The 18,602-nt window shown below is 47.6% G+C and overlaps 1 protein-coding gene across 8 annotated transcripts in view; it reads left to right on the top strand.

Annotated features, from left to right (window-relative positions):
• The window catches only part of LOC144717593 (transcription factor COE3), a 148,364-nt gene extending 131,022 nt beyond the window's left edge, over window positions 1-17,342 (top strand). For 2 of the 8 annotated variants that reach the window (XM_078593079.1, XM_078593078.1), the window contains exons 12-16: window positions 6,641-6,851; window positions 11,196-11,381; window positions 14,322-14,411; window positions 16,177-16,224; window positions 17,168-17,342. In XM_078593079.1, the coding sequence (XP_078449205.1) occupies window positions 6,641-6,851; window positions 11,196-11,381; window positions 14,322-14,411; window positions 16,177-16,224; window positions 17,168-17,199 (567 nt within the window). In that variant the 3' untranslated portion in view covers window positions 17,200-17,342. Of the gene's footprint in view, window positions 1-5,672; window positions 5,739-6,640; window positions 6,852-11,195; window positions 11,382-14,210; window positions 14,412-16,176; window positions 16,225-17,167 lie in introns of all 8 variants that reach the window. The other 6 variants (XM_078593077.1, XM_078593076.1, XM_078593082.1 and 3 more) reach the window with 4 other exon arrangements.
• Window positions 17,343-18,602: the final 1,260 nt, after the last annotated feature.

The raw sequence follows: 18,602 nt of genomic DNA, 5'->3' as shown, positions 1-18,602 counted from the left end.
TGCACCTCGCACCGCCCAAACGATGACTGATTAGCACGATCGTGCCCAAAACGTGTGCTCGCTAGCTCTGTGGCGTTGCACTGTTCCCAATTTTTTTTCTTCTTTTTGGGGTGGCCATGATGGTCTGCTCGTTGTGTATTCGATGATGAGAAAAGCTTAAAGCATGGGAAGCAGCAGATGCATACATGGCCCCTCCTGAGGTGTTTGACAACACAGCTTGAAAAACAGTGAACCGCAATTCAAGTTATGCCTTGGATTCGCAAGCCAATCAATGTCTCAGCTTATGGCATTTCATCTAGACACTTGCCATATTGATTGTGGCACTATAAATTACATATCCGTTATTTTCACGAGCACTGTTTGAACAGCTGCGTAAGATGCGCAAAGAAAAAAACCCGATGCTGCTGTACTCTGTGACCCACGTTCGATTTGAGTTTACATCACCAGGTCACGAACACAAAACAAAGACAAAGGTCCACCTATATAGCCTGTAACAGACTGTTGGGGCAAATGCTGTGAGCAAGCACCTATGAAGGCCAACACAGCACAATAAGGGGTGAGTGGCTTGCACCACGCCTGGCCGACTTTGTCTCCCTGGTGGCGATGTTTCCACATCGCAGCAGGTACTCATTTAAGGCTGAATAGACCTAAGGGAGGCCCAGGACCAGTTCAAATAGTCGCCACTGTTATTGGTTGTGAGCGGGAATTGAACTCGGATCGCCGGGTTTGTAGCGCAGTTCACAAATCGCTGCGCCACCGCTTCCCCCAACCACACAAACACACACGCACAGGCGCACAATTGCAACGTTTCAACGCAACCTGGAACACTTGGTAATTTGAAATCAGCCGTTGAAAGTAACAAACAGAAAAAAACACCCACACAAGGATAATTCTGCAGCCATAATCACACTGACACGGATGCGTATAAGGTTAACTGGCGAAGCAGCTTTTAATCTGCCCTGATATAGCGTCGCACACCTTGGCGAACAGCCCCGACGGTAACTCAGCAACACAATTCATGTTTTATTAAGGGCTGAACAGCTAAATAAACCACCGCGCGCGGCGTGACTTATGGTTGTAATAATTTACTGCTGCGGCTCTCCACGCTGTGCCGGAGGTAGTTAATTTATCATTATCAAACGCCGTCATGGCGACGCGCTGTATCAAATTATTCCATTAACTTGTTGCGACAGGGGGAAAATTTTTTTTATTTTATTAGCAAATTACAATGCTGTGAAATGCAATGGAAAGGCTTGGCTGGACTTTGGTTTGTTGGAGACAGAAGCGACTCAAGCCGTGCCGGATGCTTCAGTAATGAGTGGAGCCTGTGATTAACACATCATTTAAGTTGGGGTAATTAGAATTGTCTGATTATGTCAAAACCTGTTCGTTGCTCTCATTATGCTCATTAAAAACTTGACACATATATACATGCGCTGTACATGAAATGTAAATTAACGGTTGTGCTTTACGATCGTGTCATCCTGACCTAGTTTTACACTGAACAATTAAAGAAGAACTTGCGTTTTGTTCTATTATTGACACTAATTCACTTCGCATAACCGTGCACTACTCTGGCGACGTTTAAAATGGCATTGCCTCATCGTCACATCGAGTGTGTGCAGTGTCGTTGCATAAGCATTGCTTTTTTTATATAATATATTACATCCTGCAATTACACTTTTAGGAGTCGTTTGGTGTTTAGTATGAATAATAAGAACAATAATACAGGGATACACAGAACATGTAAATAGCCTTTTCAACAAGGCCTTTATATAGCTTCGAATGAAAACAGTTTATCAGAAAGTAGCGTATATGGGTTTGACATTGGAACACAATGGAATTTTCAATGAAGGGCATAGGGAAAGCATGAAGGCATTATGCAGTCGGCTCAACGTCCTCCTTCAAGGAAGGCGTACTTTGTAATGCCTGGCCAAAGAAAACTTACCGAAGCAAGGGGACGGGTTTCGAACCGACGAAGCCAAGATTCAATGGGGCAACCGTTTTAATCTGAGATTACCTTTTCATTTAAACAAAATGTAATATTCACTCAGAACACAGAGGCAGTGCTAACACAGAGCAAAATACCCGTAAACATGTTCTTAATTGATACGCGTGACGGTTAACGTGAGCCATGTATTGCACGTTTTATTTGTTAGCACCGCGGCAATTCCCGGACATCTAGATACCAGAGGTGGGACAAAGTCATTGTTATGCAAGTCCAAGTCGAGTCGCAAGTCATCAAATTCATGACTCGAGTCTGACTCGAGTCCAAGTCACATGACTCGAGTCCACATCTCATAGGTGGGACAAAGTCATTGTTATGCAAGTCCAAGTCGAGTCGCAAGTCATCAAATTCATGACTCGAGTCTGACTCGAGTCCAAGTCACATGACTCGAGTCCACATCTCATAGGTGGGACAAAGTCATTGTTATGCAAGTCCAAGTCGAGTCGCAAGTCATCAAATTCATGACTCGAGTCTGACTCGAGTCCAAGTCACATGACTCGAGTCCACACCTCTGCTAGATACACACGTAACATGATAATTCGATGTTATTGCCGTAACACGACGTTGCATTTACACACAATATAAATCCACGTTTTGCTATTGTATTATACATAGATTGTACTTTATCGAGTAATTACTCATTCTAGTATGCGATTCGATCAATATAACGCTGGAATAATGTGCTTTATTAAGATATATCACCATAACATTTGTATCCTTACTTTTGTAATTTCCGTACAGTAGATATTTGTTTAACAGCAGCTGGTTTGTGATGAAGACGAAATGCCAGCATTCTCATAAATGCACGTGTAGGATATCTTCAGTGGCTAAAGTAGAGCAGGAGGAAAGTGACGCTCTATCACAACACAAACACAGTTTGATCTCTTACAAAAATACAGAGGCGTGTCACCCCTGGTGTCAGCACAGAATAAAAAAAAGGGGCAATTACATCCAGCGCCCTGGGTTCATTTTGTGGCAAGCAAACATGGATATAATTATCTGTCGGCATCGCAAGGGCACGTATCAACGCACGTAGTTGCGTGCGCGTGTGTGTCTGCGTGAGAGGGGGGCAGTGGGGAGTGGTGGTGTAGCGGTTAGCGCTACGCTGCGCTACGAACCCGGCGACCCGGGTTCGATTCCCAGTGACGATTATCTGAACTGGTCCTGGGCCTCCCCTAGGTCGACTCAGCCTCAAATGAGTACTTGGTGCGGTGTGTAAACATCGCCACTGGGGAGACAAAGGCGGTCGTGCGTGGTGCTGGCCACACACCCCCTCGTGTACCGTTCCAGCCTTCATAGGTGCTCGTTAACAGCACTTGCCCCTACAGTCTGTTAAGGATATACGGGGGACCTTTGTCTTTATCTTTGTGTGTGTGTGAGTGTTGAGCGGGGAGCAGTGGCGCAGTGGTCTGCACGCTGCGCTCCGCACCTCGCAGCTCGAATTCGATTCCCGCTCACGGGCCAACACCAGTGACAATTATCATAACCGGTTCTGGGCCTCCGCTATGTCGACTCAGCCTCAAATGAGTACCTGATGCGGTGTGTAAATATCGCCACTAGGGAGACAAAGGCGGCAGGGTGTGTTACTAGTCACCCACTCCCTCGTGTGCTGTGCCAGCCTTTATAGGTGCTCGCTGAAGCACTTGCCACAACAGTATGTTGAAGGCTATATGGGGAATTTTTGTCTTTGTGTGTGGTCAGTGATAGTGTCGTGGTTAGCGCTATGAACTCGGTGACCCGGTGACCCGAGTTCAATTCCAGCTCACGGTCAACATCAGTGGCGAATATCTGAACCAGTCCTCAGCTCGCCTACCTTGACTCGGCCTTGAATGAGTACCTGGTGTGGCGTGTGATCATCCCCACTGGGGGAGCGCAAAGGCGACTGTGCGTTGTGCTGGCCACACCACCCCCCCCACCCCCCCGTGTGCCATGCCGGCTTAATAGGTGCTCGCTAACGCTAACAGCACTTGCCCCAACAGAAGTGTTGGCTATATGTCTCGTGTGTGTGCATGCATCCTCCTACTTTCACTGTATTTCAAACTACTAGATTTGTGCTTCTTGCTGGGCAAAGGGCCCACGCCATGTCAATGGGAATCTGGGAACGCGTGTTTGGTTTCGATGGATGGATTTCTAGCTTGTCATTTGTAAACGCATGTACGAGTGTGTATATTCACTTGTGGCTTGTGTCTAGGTGTAGAGTAGAGATGGAAGTCCACGCTCATAGTCCAACTCGTTTGTTTTATTCCTATCTGCACGTGCTTCCAAATCGTGAAATACCAAATTATGTGCGCATGTTTGTCAATGTGGGGAAGTTGTGGCACGGGGGATAACGCAATGTGCTGTGAACAAAGCGAACATCAGTGGCGAGTAACATCTGAGCTTGTCTTTTCACCAACCCACATTGACCAGCGTGGTCAAGCCTTCATTCATCAGTGAATAAAAAGTGTTTGTAATTGATTTAATGCCATCATTTGTTTAATACAACTTATTATTGTGCTTATATATCGATACACACAGACTGGCTTAAACATGATTCATATTCCAAAAAGTATTTGCTATTGTATTATTACTACTACTCCTACATATTTTTTACAACGAAGTCAATGTCTTTGTAAAGATACTCATATGAGCCGTGCATGCACGTTCCATGCACACGCACGTGTCAGAGGATGCGCGCGCAAACTTCATCGCGGCAGCAGCAAGAGCCAGCAGCCTAGCCGCTGCAATCCTTAGCCCCGGCCGCAGCTGTCAATGCGCAAAGCGCGTTGTGACTCGCCTGCCAGTGCGTCTTCACCCGGGTGGGTTAATTGAATTGGGGCCTTTCCCTCCCACCCCTGTCGCACGGCTGAGTGGGCAGCGCTAATCGTGGTCACGCTCCGTCTAATGGTGCCACACGCTGCACTCCCGCACACACCAGAGTGGGCGTACATGGCCTTAGCAAATGCTGTGATTTTTTTCTGGGGTTTTTTTTTTCACTGCACGAATAACAAAGCATCGTAGGTTGTGTGTTCAAGTCATAACCGCGTGTCGCGCGGCACAATGTCTGAGTTTGCTCCGCGTGCCAGGAGCTTCTTCAAGTTCTGAAGAAGCTCCTATAGCACCTGGAGCAAAACGTCCGACATCATGCCAAACAACACACCCGGGTACAACCACAAAACACATCGAGCATTGCTAAATTATTTCGTGGCAATGTTCGTGCAATTTTCAAGAGAAACGTGAACTTTGTTCAAATAAAAGTCCGCTGATGTTGTGAACAAGACATAGACACATAATCGGACATTGCCTAGAAGGTAGCGGTGCATAATCTGTTTTAAAAATTACATCCACATGCACACACACACACGCACACATATAAAGTGTCAATTTTAAAAATAATATATATATAAAGCGAATATCCGAAAAACACTGCGCAGCCAATTTTTTGTTTCACATATTGTTTAGCAGGGATACTTCCTGCTACTTTCCCCCGCCACTCCTTTTTATTTCTGATAGGATACAGACACTCTGTCATAGGACCTCTTATAAGTAAGTGCTGAGGACACACGCCAGCACATGTACTGGCTCGAAGAGCAATGTTGTAGCCATCAGCCAGGAGTGGCTATGCAATGCTAGAGAGTGCGGTAGCTTGCAGTACTACCCATGCCCCTGCTTTCTTGTCTGGCAGGAGGTGATCTTGAAGCGCGCGGCAGATTTAGTGGAGGCTTTGTACGGCCTGCCTCATTACAACCAGGTAATTGCTGCCCATGCAATTAATAAAGCGCCTATTTTTAAACACATAACTGTACGCAGGCTTTAATTCTACACTGCGTCTGTAATGATCGTGCTGTGATTCAGCCGATTTTATTTTGCGTTATATCTATTGCTTATTCTCCCGTACTTAATTTCATTTTGTTTCTTTTTTGTAAACGTGCTCCATGGAAAGTGAAACGTTTGTTTTCAATAAGGGAGAGAATTACACGAATCTGCTTTCTTCGCTTGAATGTGGTTTTTTTTGGGTTCCTTATGTCAGGTTTTAAATTACTCAAAGGCAAAAAAAAACCTACAGACCTGTACATTATAAATATGTGACTATGAATTGCCTAAACATTCACAAATACCCACTCCAAACCACTTACTTTCAATGAAAGCACAACTTGACGATAAGGCTCTCGAAGCATTTGTGTGAAAATGTTTGCACCTTTGTATGTTTAAAAAAAAATCACTCAAATAGGGGAATTGAAAAACATCTCCTGTGGATATCCACATACACCGAGTAATAACAACTTACTTGTTTTTTAAGATCAAGCCTGTTGCCATTGTGTGTAGTTGTCGCCGAATGATGTGAGGATTGCTTTATAAAAAATAGAAAGTTACAACTCACATATATACTGTATACATTGTTTGAATGTCATTTCGATTTTGCACTGCAGCTATAACAAGACAATGCTTCATTAACAATTGTTACTTTTCTGGTGTGTGTCTGTGTCTTGGTTCGTGCATGCGTCCATGCGTGCGTGCGCACGTGCGTGCGTGCGTCCGTGCGCGCGTGTCTATGCGTGCGTGCGCGTGTCCGTGCGTGCGTGTGCGCCCATGCGCGTGTCCGTGCGTGCGTGTGTCCGTGCGTGCGTGCGTGCGTGCACCGTCGCACTTTAGGAAATCATTCTGAAGAGAGCCGCCGACATCGCCGAAGCTCTGTACAGCATGCCCCGCCACCAGAACCAACTGCCGGCTCTGGGGAACTCGCCGGCCCACCACGCCATGATGGGTGTCAACTCGTTTGGCGGGCAACTGGCCGTGAGCGTTTCGGAGCCTGGCCAGTCCGTGGAGCAGGCCATGCTGAGCCACGCCCCCGGTCGGTACCCCTGTATGTACTGGCACATGAGTGCTCAATACGATTCCCCACCACCGGACACGACCAAACCTCATTGGGCACACTCTCTCACACTCTCTCACGCAACTGCGCCACTCGCATTTGTCGACAAACAACCCCCCCCACACCACCACCTGGAACTCACAGGAGAGGTTTCAAATGACATTGCTGTGATGATGAGAAAGACATTTGGAGAATTAGAACATTATATTCGGTGGGATTTTTTTCCCCTCCTCCCAATAACTGTTGGCCAACGTTTGGATCAATGTGATTCTTTCACTCGTCAAAGTCACTGGATTCATGATTATCACAGCAGTTGACATTATTTGGGGCATACATGTTGCAGCCATCGTTTAAAGGCAGTGCCAGGGAGTAAAACCACTGACATTGCGGCTGCAGGTTGTGGGCACTTTTTTTGATGGATGAAACAAATACAAGGCTGCCGCTGTCACCATTTAATTCCATCCCCGGGTTTCGATGATCGTGGGTGCACGGGTTAATAATCAACACCTGTAGACATGTGTCTGACAACACTGAGCCAAGGTCACGAATTGAATCTAAGGGGGCCCTGAATGGTAGCATTGCATTTATGCATTACGGGTAATAGCCAAGGCACCCCAGGCTCCCCTTTATTCCTGAAATGCTGGAAATACCATTGCGAGCACGTCCGGAGCGCGCCGGCACGTACAAATTATGCACTCGTGGCTCAGGATTTGTCTGTGCGCGCGTGCGCGTGCCGGTGATGAGAATGTTAAGTGCGAGCGTGAGTGCACGTGCATGCGAGCGAGCCATTCCGCGGCGCTGTCCATCGCCGTTTACTTTGATTGGAGCGTATTGCCAGACACTCCACAATGTTTGGGCTTGCATTTCGGCCACGCTCAGAGCGTTCCCCTTTCCGCGGCCGACAAGAGTGAGAAGACACGTAAGCTGCGACCAGCTTGTGCCTCCCTCCCCTCCCCTCCCTCCCCTCCATCCTTCCCAGGCGCCGCACGCACAGGCGTCTTTTGCGCGGACGTGAAATGAAACTTTTCACAAGTCGAATTTCACATGGCTTCATCGTGGCGTCCGTGTCGACAACACGTGATTCACGCTTCCTTCCCCTCTGCCCGCCCACCGTCACCACCACCACCACCACCCAGAGCCACCTCTATCACTCCCCGACATCACCGCTGGCCCGACAAACCTCACCGTACCTCCAGCCCACCGCCCTCTTCGTTCTAGAAAAAAAAACAGCAGCAGCACCGCTCTAAACCTAATAAAGAGGAAATGAGCGGCTGGCCAGCGCTCATCTGTGGCCCTTCGCACAGCAGATTGAAATCGTGCTGGCTGCAAAGGTCGCGATGATTGTCTAGCTCGCATCTCCCAAACCTAGCGGCAGCGGCCACATTATGCGCACAGGGCCGGAGCAATAGTGCTGGGGAAAATGGGATTTAGATTGGGGCAAACGCACGTGCGTGGACTGGGGGTGGTGGGAGATTTTTGGAAACGAGGACAGGGGAGGTGGGGGCGGGGGGTAGGGGGGGGTTGGTGGTGGGGGGGGGTGTAGGTGGTACTGGGATGGGTTGAGGAGGAATGAGGAGTGGGGCGGCTAGCTCGGGTTGGGTGTTCATTTGTAAACATGGCCATGCAACATGTTGGCATGTGCTCATGCAGGTGGATTACTTCGCTGGTGGGTGTTTTTTTTTATTCTAATGGGACGTAGTTTCCTTAATAATTCCATCAAACCTTTACTATGCTTGCGATTGCCACGAAGGCATAGAAGTTAAGTATTGTACCGAGTGAATTATCCTCAAGTAATGTTTTGGGCTGAACAAAAAAAATGCCATTTCACCAATCGGTAAGATTCAGATGTATCAGTTGCATTAAACAATCTGTTTCTGCACTGTGTAATAGTCTTTAAGGAAACACATGGCTCATTGCACAACATATGTAAATCCTTAACTCACACGCACCGCTTAAATCAATAGCAGATTTAAAATAAAAAAAATAAACATTTACCGCATGTGAAATAGTAGAAAAAAAACCTGCTTTAAAGATAAATGAAAAACTGGAAGGCAGTGATGCCTTGCGATGTCTGTCATGGCTTGTTGTCTGCTGATGGCACCGAGTCAAGTTTCAAAGACGGGACGGAGTGCATTACATGACAAGCAGGCGTTTAGTCCGTGTACAAGGCGGATTGTCCGTGCAAGTTTCCAATTGTCGTTTCTCAAATGAAATTCGGCGTCTTGGAGGCGCTGATAAAATGCATCAGCGGAACTTTGGAAAGGGGATGGGCGGTGGGGGGCGGGGGAGTAGTGGGTGGCCGCGTACGGGTTGGAGGGAACATTCAATCGTGGATGAAAGATCTGGAAGAAAAAAAATTCCCGTGCGCCGAACTGAAGGCTGAATCGTGAATCGCAATGTGGAGATTTCACTCTGTAATCCCATCAATTGTCACCTCCTGAACCACGGGGTCACATTTTCTCTTACGCCCCTGTCATTTCCCCCCCCCCCCCCCAAAATTAAACCTAAGCCACCTCCGCCGCGCCTCTGATCTGTGACTTGGTATTCCAGGCAAAGTCCCTTAGTGCTCCGCAAGGCCAAGAACAAGGCAAAAAAAAAGAGTTGGCCAGAATATTAGCGTTCACTCTGCAATCGCAACCACTGGTCATGCCCCCAACCTTCCATGCCATGGTTTAAATCCCCGCTAGGGCAATTGACCCCCAGTATCGTAAAACAAATTCAACGAGTGCATTTGTAATATCTCTATCGCTGGTGCGATACAAATGCAGGGAAGAGGGGGGGGTGACCATCAGTGGTTAGCACACCACAGCACTAGCAGTCCAGTGATATCCGCACCGATTCACGGCCCGTCACTTCACGGACCCGACCCGCACTGCCCGGCATGGAGAACTATAGACGGACAACCCCCAATGCTGACACAGCACGAGGTGGCCTTCATCCAGCAGTGGATTGATAAATATCTCGAAATTATTACATTTTAATTCATCTTTCTTAAAGCGGCCATTCAGAAGTTCGAAATGTTTACAGCATTTCGATTAAAAGCTTTCGTGACTGCAGGGATTCATCTGCTTGGTTCTTTCGGTAAAGTCACGTCAGTCACGTCAGTGACTTTACCGAAAGAACCAAGAAGATGTTTACAGCATATAAGGGCTTCTTGCTGTATGCGTCAGAGACAATGTTAACCTTCAAGCACGGCGTCTGCATTTTTCTAGCATAACACAATCCATAATTATCGATTTCCGTGAGTAATGTTTTATTCTTAAGCTAGTGGCAAGTCATTCAGCATGCCAACTGTGGCCACGGGTTCTGTCTATTTGCTATTCCGCAGAGACACGTTTATCTTTGCTTGTTACACTGGGAGAGATCACGTCCCCGCCGCTACAACGGTGTGACCATCCATGCCGGTCCCAAGTAATCCTCCGCAGCGTTCAGCAAGTGGTCTGTCATTCCAACATGTCCCCAGCAAAATAGCTGAATCCGTCACTAATTCATCGGAGCATTTCAAACGGCCGCACGAATTGGCGATGTCAATCTGACATCAGATGGCTTCCGAGGTGGAGTTGGTGGACCACGAACGGTTTAAGCCGTCATTAGCATTCGAGACCCGATTGTGGGCAGCGGTGCCTGCAGGAGACAGTACAGCAAGTGAGATCAAGCCCTCTCTCTGCAATGGAATATGAATGTCCTTCTTTCTATGCCACTCTTCGACGCTCAAAAGTAGCATACATTTTTACTTTGGGTGCTTCAGTTTCCTCCCAAATGAAACGAAAATCTGTATACATTGGCAAAACAAAAAATAATCCCAAGTAGGGCTTAACTGAAAAACAAACTTTCCTGAAATCACAAGGGAATGATTCAATCAATCAAATAAATAAACAACCACATAACCGCACGCATGTGTGTCCCACGCATACACAGGCACGCTCACATGCACACAAACACATAACAAGAACAACAATAACAACAACAACAACCGCCATTTGCTACTTAGTGGCGGTGACGTCACCACGGCGTTTGTGCCAGGCTATGTGTACTTTAAGGCCACGTGAAGTGTCATGGGACAGACCCAGGTGCCATGGGTTGACTGACCGAGATGACTGGCAGATGCACCACCTGTGCCCCCCCCCTCCCCCATACTGTGCCAACACAAAGACACGCACGCACGCATGCACGCACCCACGTGACCGCACACCCACCGTTGTTGAACTAAAGCAAACAAAAACTTGCCGATACACATAAACAGCAACAATTAATCTAACCGATCGATTAATCGATCGACGCATCGATAACCAAACAAATAACGGAACACCCGCACCACCTCGCTGCCGTTTGCAGGTTACAGCCGCAATACGAGCAGCGTGTCCCCGCGCGGCTACGTGCCAAGCTCCACGCCGCAGCAGTCCAACTACAACACCGTGTCCAACAGCATGAACGGCTACGGCAACGCGGGCATGGGCAACCTGGGAGTGCCTGGCTCGCCCGGATTCCTCAACGGCTCCTCCGCCAGCTCGCCCTATGCCAGTGAGTGACGCGCATTGAAGACAACAGAGACGCCCCCCCTCCCCCCCCTCGTGTGGATTGTGACGTCGTGGCGAGTTTCTGTTTGCGAGCGCCTGCGAAGACCGGCACGGCGCGGGGTGGGGTGGGGGGCTGAGCCGACTGGCTGTCCGACGCCACGCTCGGCTACCCTTGCTGCTCCCTACCGAGTCATGATGATAACACGCTGCACGAGGTTCTCATTTTAAGGTCGAGTCGACCTAGGGGAGACTCTCTCACACACACACACACATACGCGTGAACACACGGACAAAGATTCGCTGTCTCCCCGGACCCCTCCAGCAGCAGAGACTGTTGGGGCAAGTGTTAACCGCAGCACTCGCACGCGCACCGCACGTTCCAGTGGGACCGCACCGCGAAGACACCTCCGCTGTTGGCGCGTGTCGGTTGTTGAGATGTCATCATGGCGAGCAGATTGAGGGTCCTGTCTCTTCTTTTTGTTGTTGTTGTTGTTGCGGTTTCTGGTTGCCGCGTTAGAAATGTGTGCGGCGATGCCTCTGTTGCTGGAGGAACAGACGCGCGCCGTCGCGTCTCTTGCAAGAGACGCTGCCGCCTTTATTACTGCTACTCAACTTCCCTAATGCTTTCAAATATGTATAACTAAATCCCCGTAGTATCGTACGAAAAAATAAAATAAACCTCACTAGGAACCCTTAGCACCTTCAGTAATTTGAAATTCTTATAGGATCCTGTATGTATTTTTTTGGAAACACGCGAGAAGGGTTTTTTTTGTTGCAAGGGAGCCTAATAAGTGTTCACGAGTAGTGAATAATGCATGTTTCTGGGCGATCGATGTTTATGATGAGTCATTACTCAGAACCGGAGTTTCCGCTAACAATGTGCATTTTCTGCACGGATTGACGCCAGGGGTGGCGTCTGCCACTCGTTCACGCGCACGTGCACGCGCACGCAGAGCACACGTGCTGTTTCGCACACGCGTGGCGACGCAACACATTTCATGAGCGCAGCTCGCTAATTGGGCGTATTTGTTTTATTTATGCATTAACCCTACATTTGTCAACATTTACGCTCACAGTCCCGCTGTGTTAGAGCATCCGCAGCTGCTTGTGCGATGAGATCGTGCAGTTTTAGGCGCAGCGTAAGTAGCCACCGGAAGAAAGAAAGATTTTCTTTTTTTAGGGGCTATATAATCTACACCCACGAAATGTGTTTTTTTATTTTTTTTTATCAAAAGTATGTATTGTATGCTTGCATTAAAACATTGAAGCAGATAATTACTAGAGTTCCCATGCAGCCTGTATGTCAACAAGGTTGCTGTCAAACTGTTTACAAACCATGCCCCGATTCATGAATTACTAATGCTCCTAAATGACTCATAAACCCAAATAATTGGCAATTCCTGTGTGTTGCATGTGTTCGGAATCTGTCCCCTTATGCTCTAAAAGCATAGCCCCGAGGCATTGGCGTCCTCTTTTGCCTGTGTGGGGCTGTTTGAACGCCTGTTTGTGTCTCCACACTGACACTCAGGGAAAGAGAAGTCGAGAAAGAGAGAGAAAAAAACAAACGTCGCCGTTCCTCAACAGTTCATTTGCAAATCTTGAGTCAGCGCAAAAGGCCCTTTAAGCGTCTTGTCTGGCAGCCTGTGTAAGCCTGTCCCATCTCGCGGGGAGCGTCGGGCGTAATGCACTCCCGACCCCTGACAGCTCATTTGTAAGCTCGGCTCATGCCAATGCAGGGGCGTTGGCCCTCCCCGCACGGACCGTCCGTGCCAGGTCTGCCCGTGGCACTGTGCAGATCCCCCGCCCCAGACGGGCGCGCACGTTCAGACCGTCAAATTAACCTAGTTTCACAGCGCGTCACTCTCACCATGCCTGCCGCGCAAAGCACCCTCTGTGGACTTATCCATTTTTTTCGTTGCGTCCATTGACTACTTTGGGGCTGGCTCTCGTACAATGCGCAAAATTGTTCAATAGCTCCCAGTGGGCGGACCCAATAAATTATCATGTGCCTAATAACGGCTAAGTCCTCGCCGGGCAAAACGCAAAATGTTTATGAGGCTCGCGTAGATTTTTTTTTCATTGTAAATCGAGGAAGGGTGATGACTCAAGCAAATGCAATCCATCATGCATCTGTAAATGCGGTGCCAGAATTTTCACGCGAAATCTGGCATCGGTTACGTTTGCTTTTTTTTGCTCGCCGCAGATGATGCATGATTCAAAAAGTAACCATGTGTTCACTTTTAATAAAGTACGAAATGTTATTCGCATATACGGTGCCATGACCTGGCCCAGTACTGCATACCATTTTGTCCTTCGTTTCATTTTTTTACGTGTTTACTTTGGTTTACGTATTAACAAGTTTTGCTTCTCCATGATTTCCAGTGTTACGTTCATTTCACCGCAGCGTAGGACTTCATTTATTCTGATGCATTGGAGTGGCCACTGATTCATTAGTCACCAGAGGAAAGTACGGCATGATTGTGTCAATCAGCGTTTAACAAACAAACAAAAAAACCCAAACAAAGCCTAAACAAAACAAAAATCGGCAAAAGCAGGCGTGGAAAGCGTCGGCATCTTAACGCAGCACAACAAAAAAACAAGACGAAAAAAGGGGGAAAACAAAAACAAAAGAAACGATAACAAAAACAAATTACAAAAAAAAACCAGGACAACAAAACGCAAATAAACTAAAACAACCAAACGGGATTACTTAACGACGCAGTAAAAAGTGCACAAACGAAGCCACGTCGGGTGACGTGTCTCGTTACGAGAGGGGGGCACAAGGCTCGATCTAACGGACGCCTCTCTCTCTTTCCCTCTGTCTCCCAACCAGTCATGCCGTCAAGCCCCCCCGTGGCTGCTCCTCCCTCCATCACCCTCCCTTCCAACTGTAGCGGGGCCGGGGGCGTTTTCTCATTCTCCCCCGCCCACATGATTTCCGCAGTCAAACAGAAGAGCGCCTTCGCCCCAGTGGTTCGCCCGCAGGCATCACCCCCGCCTAACTGCACCAGCGCTACCGGCAATGCCCTCCAAGGTGAGGGCGAACGTTTAGAGAGACTCAATGCCGAGCGACTTGCAACGCCACAAATGTCATACTTTCTGTTGTTGTTCTTCTTTAGTTTTTTTTCCGCGAAAGTCACGCGCCTGGGTCTTGTACTGCAAAGCGGTTTTTTTTTCATGCCCTCCTCCCTCCCTACCCCCCCCCCGTATCACCGTGGCTTTGTGGCGTTGCAGGTTTTATTCCGTGAACAATTCTCCGGCCCGATGTGCCTGCCTGGCCCCCCCCCCCACCCCGACCCTACTCCTCATCGTTTGTCCCCTCAATGGGGCTAATTTGAGAACGTGCACGTCCCACCCTGAAATAAAAACACAAAACCACACACAAACAGCGCGAATTCGAAATTTCTAGATTCCGTATTTCACGCACTCACGCATACGCAATGCACTGTGAATGCAAAAGGGCGGCTTTGATCAGACTGGGAAAACAAACCCAATTCTCATAACGAGAATAAAAACAGATGCAATTGAATGCCATCGACCAAAGAGAGTGCGCAAATTACAAAAAAAAATAGTTTGTAAGTTAATTTTAGACAATATAGGGGGGGGGAGAGGCGGGGGTGGGGGAAACATGAACTGCAAAAACAAAAAACCGGCTCCGCAGTTGCCAATGAAAATTCCACGTTCGCAATGACCGCTGGCCGTGCCTTTGGGGTCGCGGGCGTAGCCCCGGTAATCACGCCACGGTCGAGCCCCTCCCCCCGCCCTCCCCCACGCCCCCCAGCCCCCCCACATCATCTCGCCTTACGGAGGTGCTTTGCCTTAATTAGCGCGCACCCCCCCCCCCACCCCCTGTGACGTCACCGGCACGCGCTCGTCGCGCGCCCGCCCGACGCACGCGCTGCTGAGTGAGAGCCGCCAGCAACGGGGGGGGGGGGCTGGTGGGGGCTGGGGGGGGGCTGCGCTGCGCTACGCACGCGCGCACGCACGCGCGCCAGCAATAGCGGCTGCACTAATCCAGCACCTGCTCCTGACGCCGCCCGCTGTTGTTTTGCCTGTGCTGATGGGGGGGGCCATCCGTCGGCTGTTGGGACAATGGATGCACGCATGACCATCGTTCCCTTTCAACGTCGCCGTGTCGCTAACATCAGCCCATGTCGCCCTGACGCGTCGGCCAATGGACCCCGGGTGCCGCTTTGCGTTCGCCCTGCCGTGACGCTCTTCGCGTGCTTAAATGTAAAACAGCGCGGGCTCAATAATGGGCAATCGGTCACCCTAACCGCAATTTACAAATTTCCTTATCCCCGCGTCGTAAAGGAAACACTGCCTGTCTTGTGCCGTTTGCTGGTTCTTAACGCAGATTTTCCTGGATTTAATGAGAGAATGAGAAGTTTTGTTTCTGAGTAAACTTACAGGCTTTTCCAATTTCCTGTAATACAAAACTATACGCTGGGTTAAAAACCCGCAAGCATCAGGCTAATAGCCAGCAAATTTCCTCTTTGCATTAAACTCAATTTTAAAAGCATCCCCCCTCGCACCCCTCATTTGATTTCATTTATTTATTATTTTTGTTACTTTTTTTAAGAAACATGAAACCAGTAGACATAAGTAAGACGTTTTGGAATTTGTTCTGTGTAAATGGTGCGTAATGGACTTGGCACTGCGCTAACAAGATTATGATCTATTAGCTACGCGCTGCCTCCATCGCAACAAAATTAGAAACCGACTACAGCTTCGCAATGCCTTCGGGCATGTTACAATCGATGAATGTTTAAAGGCACTGTCTATACTCTATCACGCAGGGAATTTTGGACATGGTCTTGTTGCGCAGTTTAAAGATTCGGTTTTAGGTGGGTATTCCAATGCATCACAGACTTAGCACGTCTTTTTTATTCCATCCATACACATCATTTCACTGTTGTTGTGTTTTATTTTGTTTTCTCCAAATATATATATTTTTTAAAATCACTGCATTTCCCTGTCCCATCTCCTTTCTTCCTTGCAACTCTCACCCACAAAATATTTCCAAGTTCTGTTCACATTGCTAGATTAGTTGATGAGTTTAATGAATTGTGTTTATACGTGTGCCATAAAACTTGAGTCCATTTGTAATATTATTAATTATTTTGTAATAAATTCACCTCCCAACTTTGAGGGATCATATAATTCTGTGATTATATGTTTTTGAGTTTTTTTTTGTTACCTGTAATCTCTTTTGGGCATGATAGTTTCCATCAGCTTTCACTCGCAGGGCTTCATTTGAACGTCTTTGCTCTATTTTATTTGGCGGTCAGCTCGAGCCAATGTCACTAAGTTATTTTTATGGTCCAAGTGCTAATTTCAAATCTCCCAAACACTCAGCGGATGAAAGCCCTTATACGAAGACACGCCCACAGTTAATTTCCAAATTCCAATAAACATCGGGAGATTTCACGCCATGACTGACCGGTTAGGCCAGGGAAGGATAACTCGTTCTTTTTCAACAGCCCAGACAAAGTGAGCACCACCGCAAACACAACAACAGAGAAATAAATCCGTCCGCACTGCATGCGCTCACATGCCATCATGTAAACTACGAAGCAAATGACAATCACGTTCAATAATGACACTTTTTTTCCTCGTAATAAATCGACTAACAATGTTAATGTTGTACATTTTTGGTTGCAAAAAAAAATACTCCCGGTGAATGTGTGCATCATGCTAACCGTGTGTTTCAATTTCTTCCTCTCCCCCCCCCCCCCGCCCCCTTTGTCTTCCATACCTGTCTGCTTCCGCTTCACATTTCTCCCTCAGCCATGTCCGGCTTGGTCGTCCCACCAATGTGAGCGAAAAGACAACCACTTGCCTTCCACCTTCCTCCGGGCACGCCACATCACCCAGCTCTACAGCAGCGCTTGCTATCCATTCCTGTCCAATATTGGGTAAAACGTAACCCCCCCTCCACTTACCACTGCCACACCACGCCACCCCTGCCCCGCCCCTCCCCCTAGTCCCATGCACCCCCCGTGCCCCCCCCCCCCCCAACACTTTTAAGGAACTTGCAAGTCGACGATCGCCCGCCCCGAACACAAACAAAAGCGCTTGGGCGGTGTGACATTGGTGAAACAAACAACATGAACAACAACAAACCGGAAGAAAAAAGCATAGTTCACGCGAGGAAAAAAAAATCGCGCAAGGCCTTGTGTGAACTCTAAAGACGACCACGTGAATGAAGGGAAACTTCTAAATGTCTGTCGAAGTTACAAAATGATGATGTTAATGAAATATAAAAATGTAAAAAAAAACGCAAGCGAACAAAAACGCAAGCCCCTGACATCGACGACGACGATATAAACCACAGGCAGTAGTCCTCTCGTTTCCTTGTGCACTGTAGAGGTACAAAGTTTCGTCCTAGATCGTAGTCTGACGTTTTATGAATACAGTACATAGATCAGGAAAATTCTATGAAGGGGAGAGAGAGAGAGAAAAAAAAAATGTGAACGGATGTTTTATTCTACAAATTCACATTTTGGTGTGTTTTTAGCGTTTGTAAAGATGATGCGTTTGGTTTTAAGCGAACGAAAGAAAGGGAGAACATCTTTTTCATTTTGTTCTTTTTTTAAAGCGGGGAAAATTCGGTTTACGATGTCGTTTGCCCACAAGCCACGCTTTGGTAAAAGATCACGACCGGGACGATGGGGGGATAACTTTTTAATCCGCTCGTAAGAAGGGCCATAGTTTGACAACAATGTAACAGCTTCACTCAACACTTCTGTACCATAAAATGTATTTTACATAGAGTACTGCGTCAGGGTGTAAACATCATAAATGTTAGCTTGTCTGTTTTCTATGTTTGGTGGCATATCTCAGCAACATTAATATTGTAGCATGTAAAAATGCCGCTGGAAAAAACCCTTTTCAATACGAACAATGTTCGCTAAAAACAATTTGACAAATGTGGAACGTTTGTTTTGGAGAATGTAATTAGGCGATCATTTTCGTCACGGTCCAGAATGCAGATACAAAAAAGAACACATTTCGTGGAATATTCGTAACTTTCTTGGGTGATGTTTGCAAAATCTGAAATGACGACAACAATGCCGTGTGACGCTTCAACATTTGTACAGTCAGATGCGTCGTGAGTTTCAAAGCATGTGGCTTGTACGCAAGCAACACTTGAGACCTGAACAAAACGTTGGCAAAGGTGTAAAAACAAATGGGCTTGGGAATCTTCTAATAATCACTATCT

Source organism: Lampetra planeri, chromosome 4, assembly GCF_965212315.1.
Source record: "Lampetra planeri chromosome 4, kcLamPlan1.2.h2, whole genome shotgun sequence".
Classification (NCBI taxonomy): Eukaryota; Metazoa; Chordata; class Hyperoartia; order Petromyzontiformes; family Petromyzontidae; genus Lampetra; species Lampetra planeri.
This window is presented reverse-complemented; position numbering and strand designations above follow the sequence as displayed.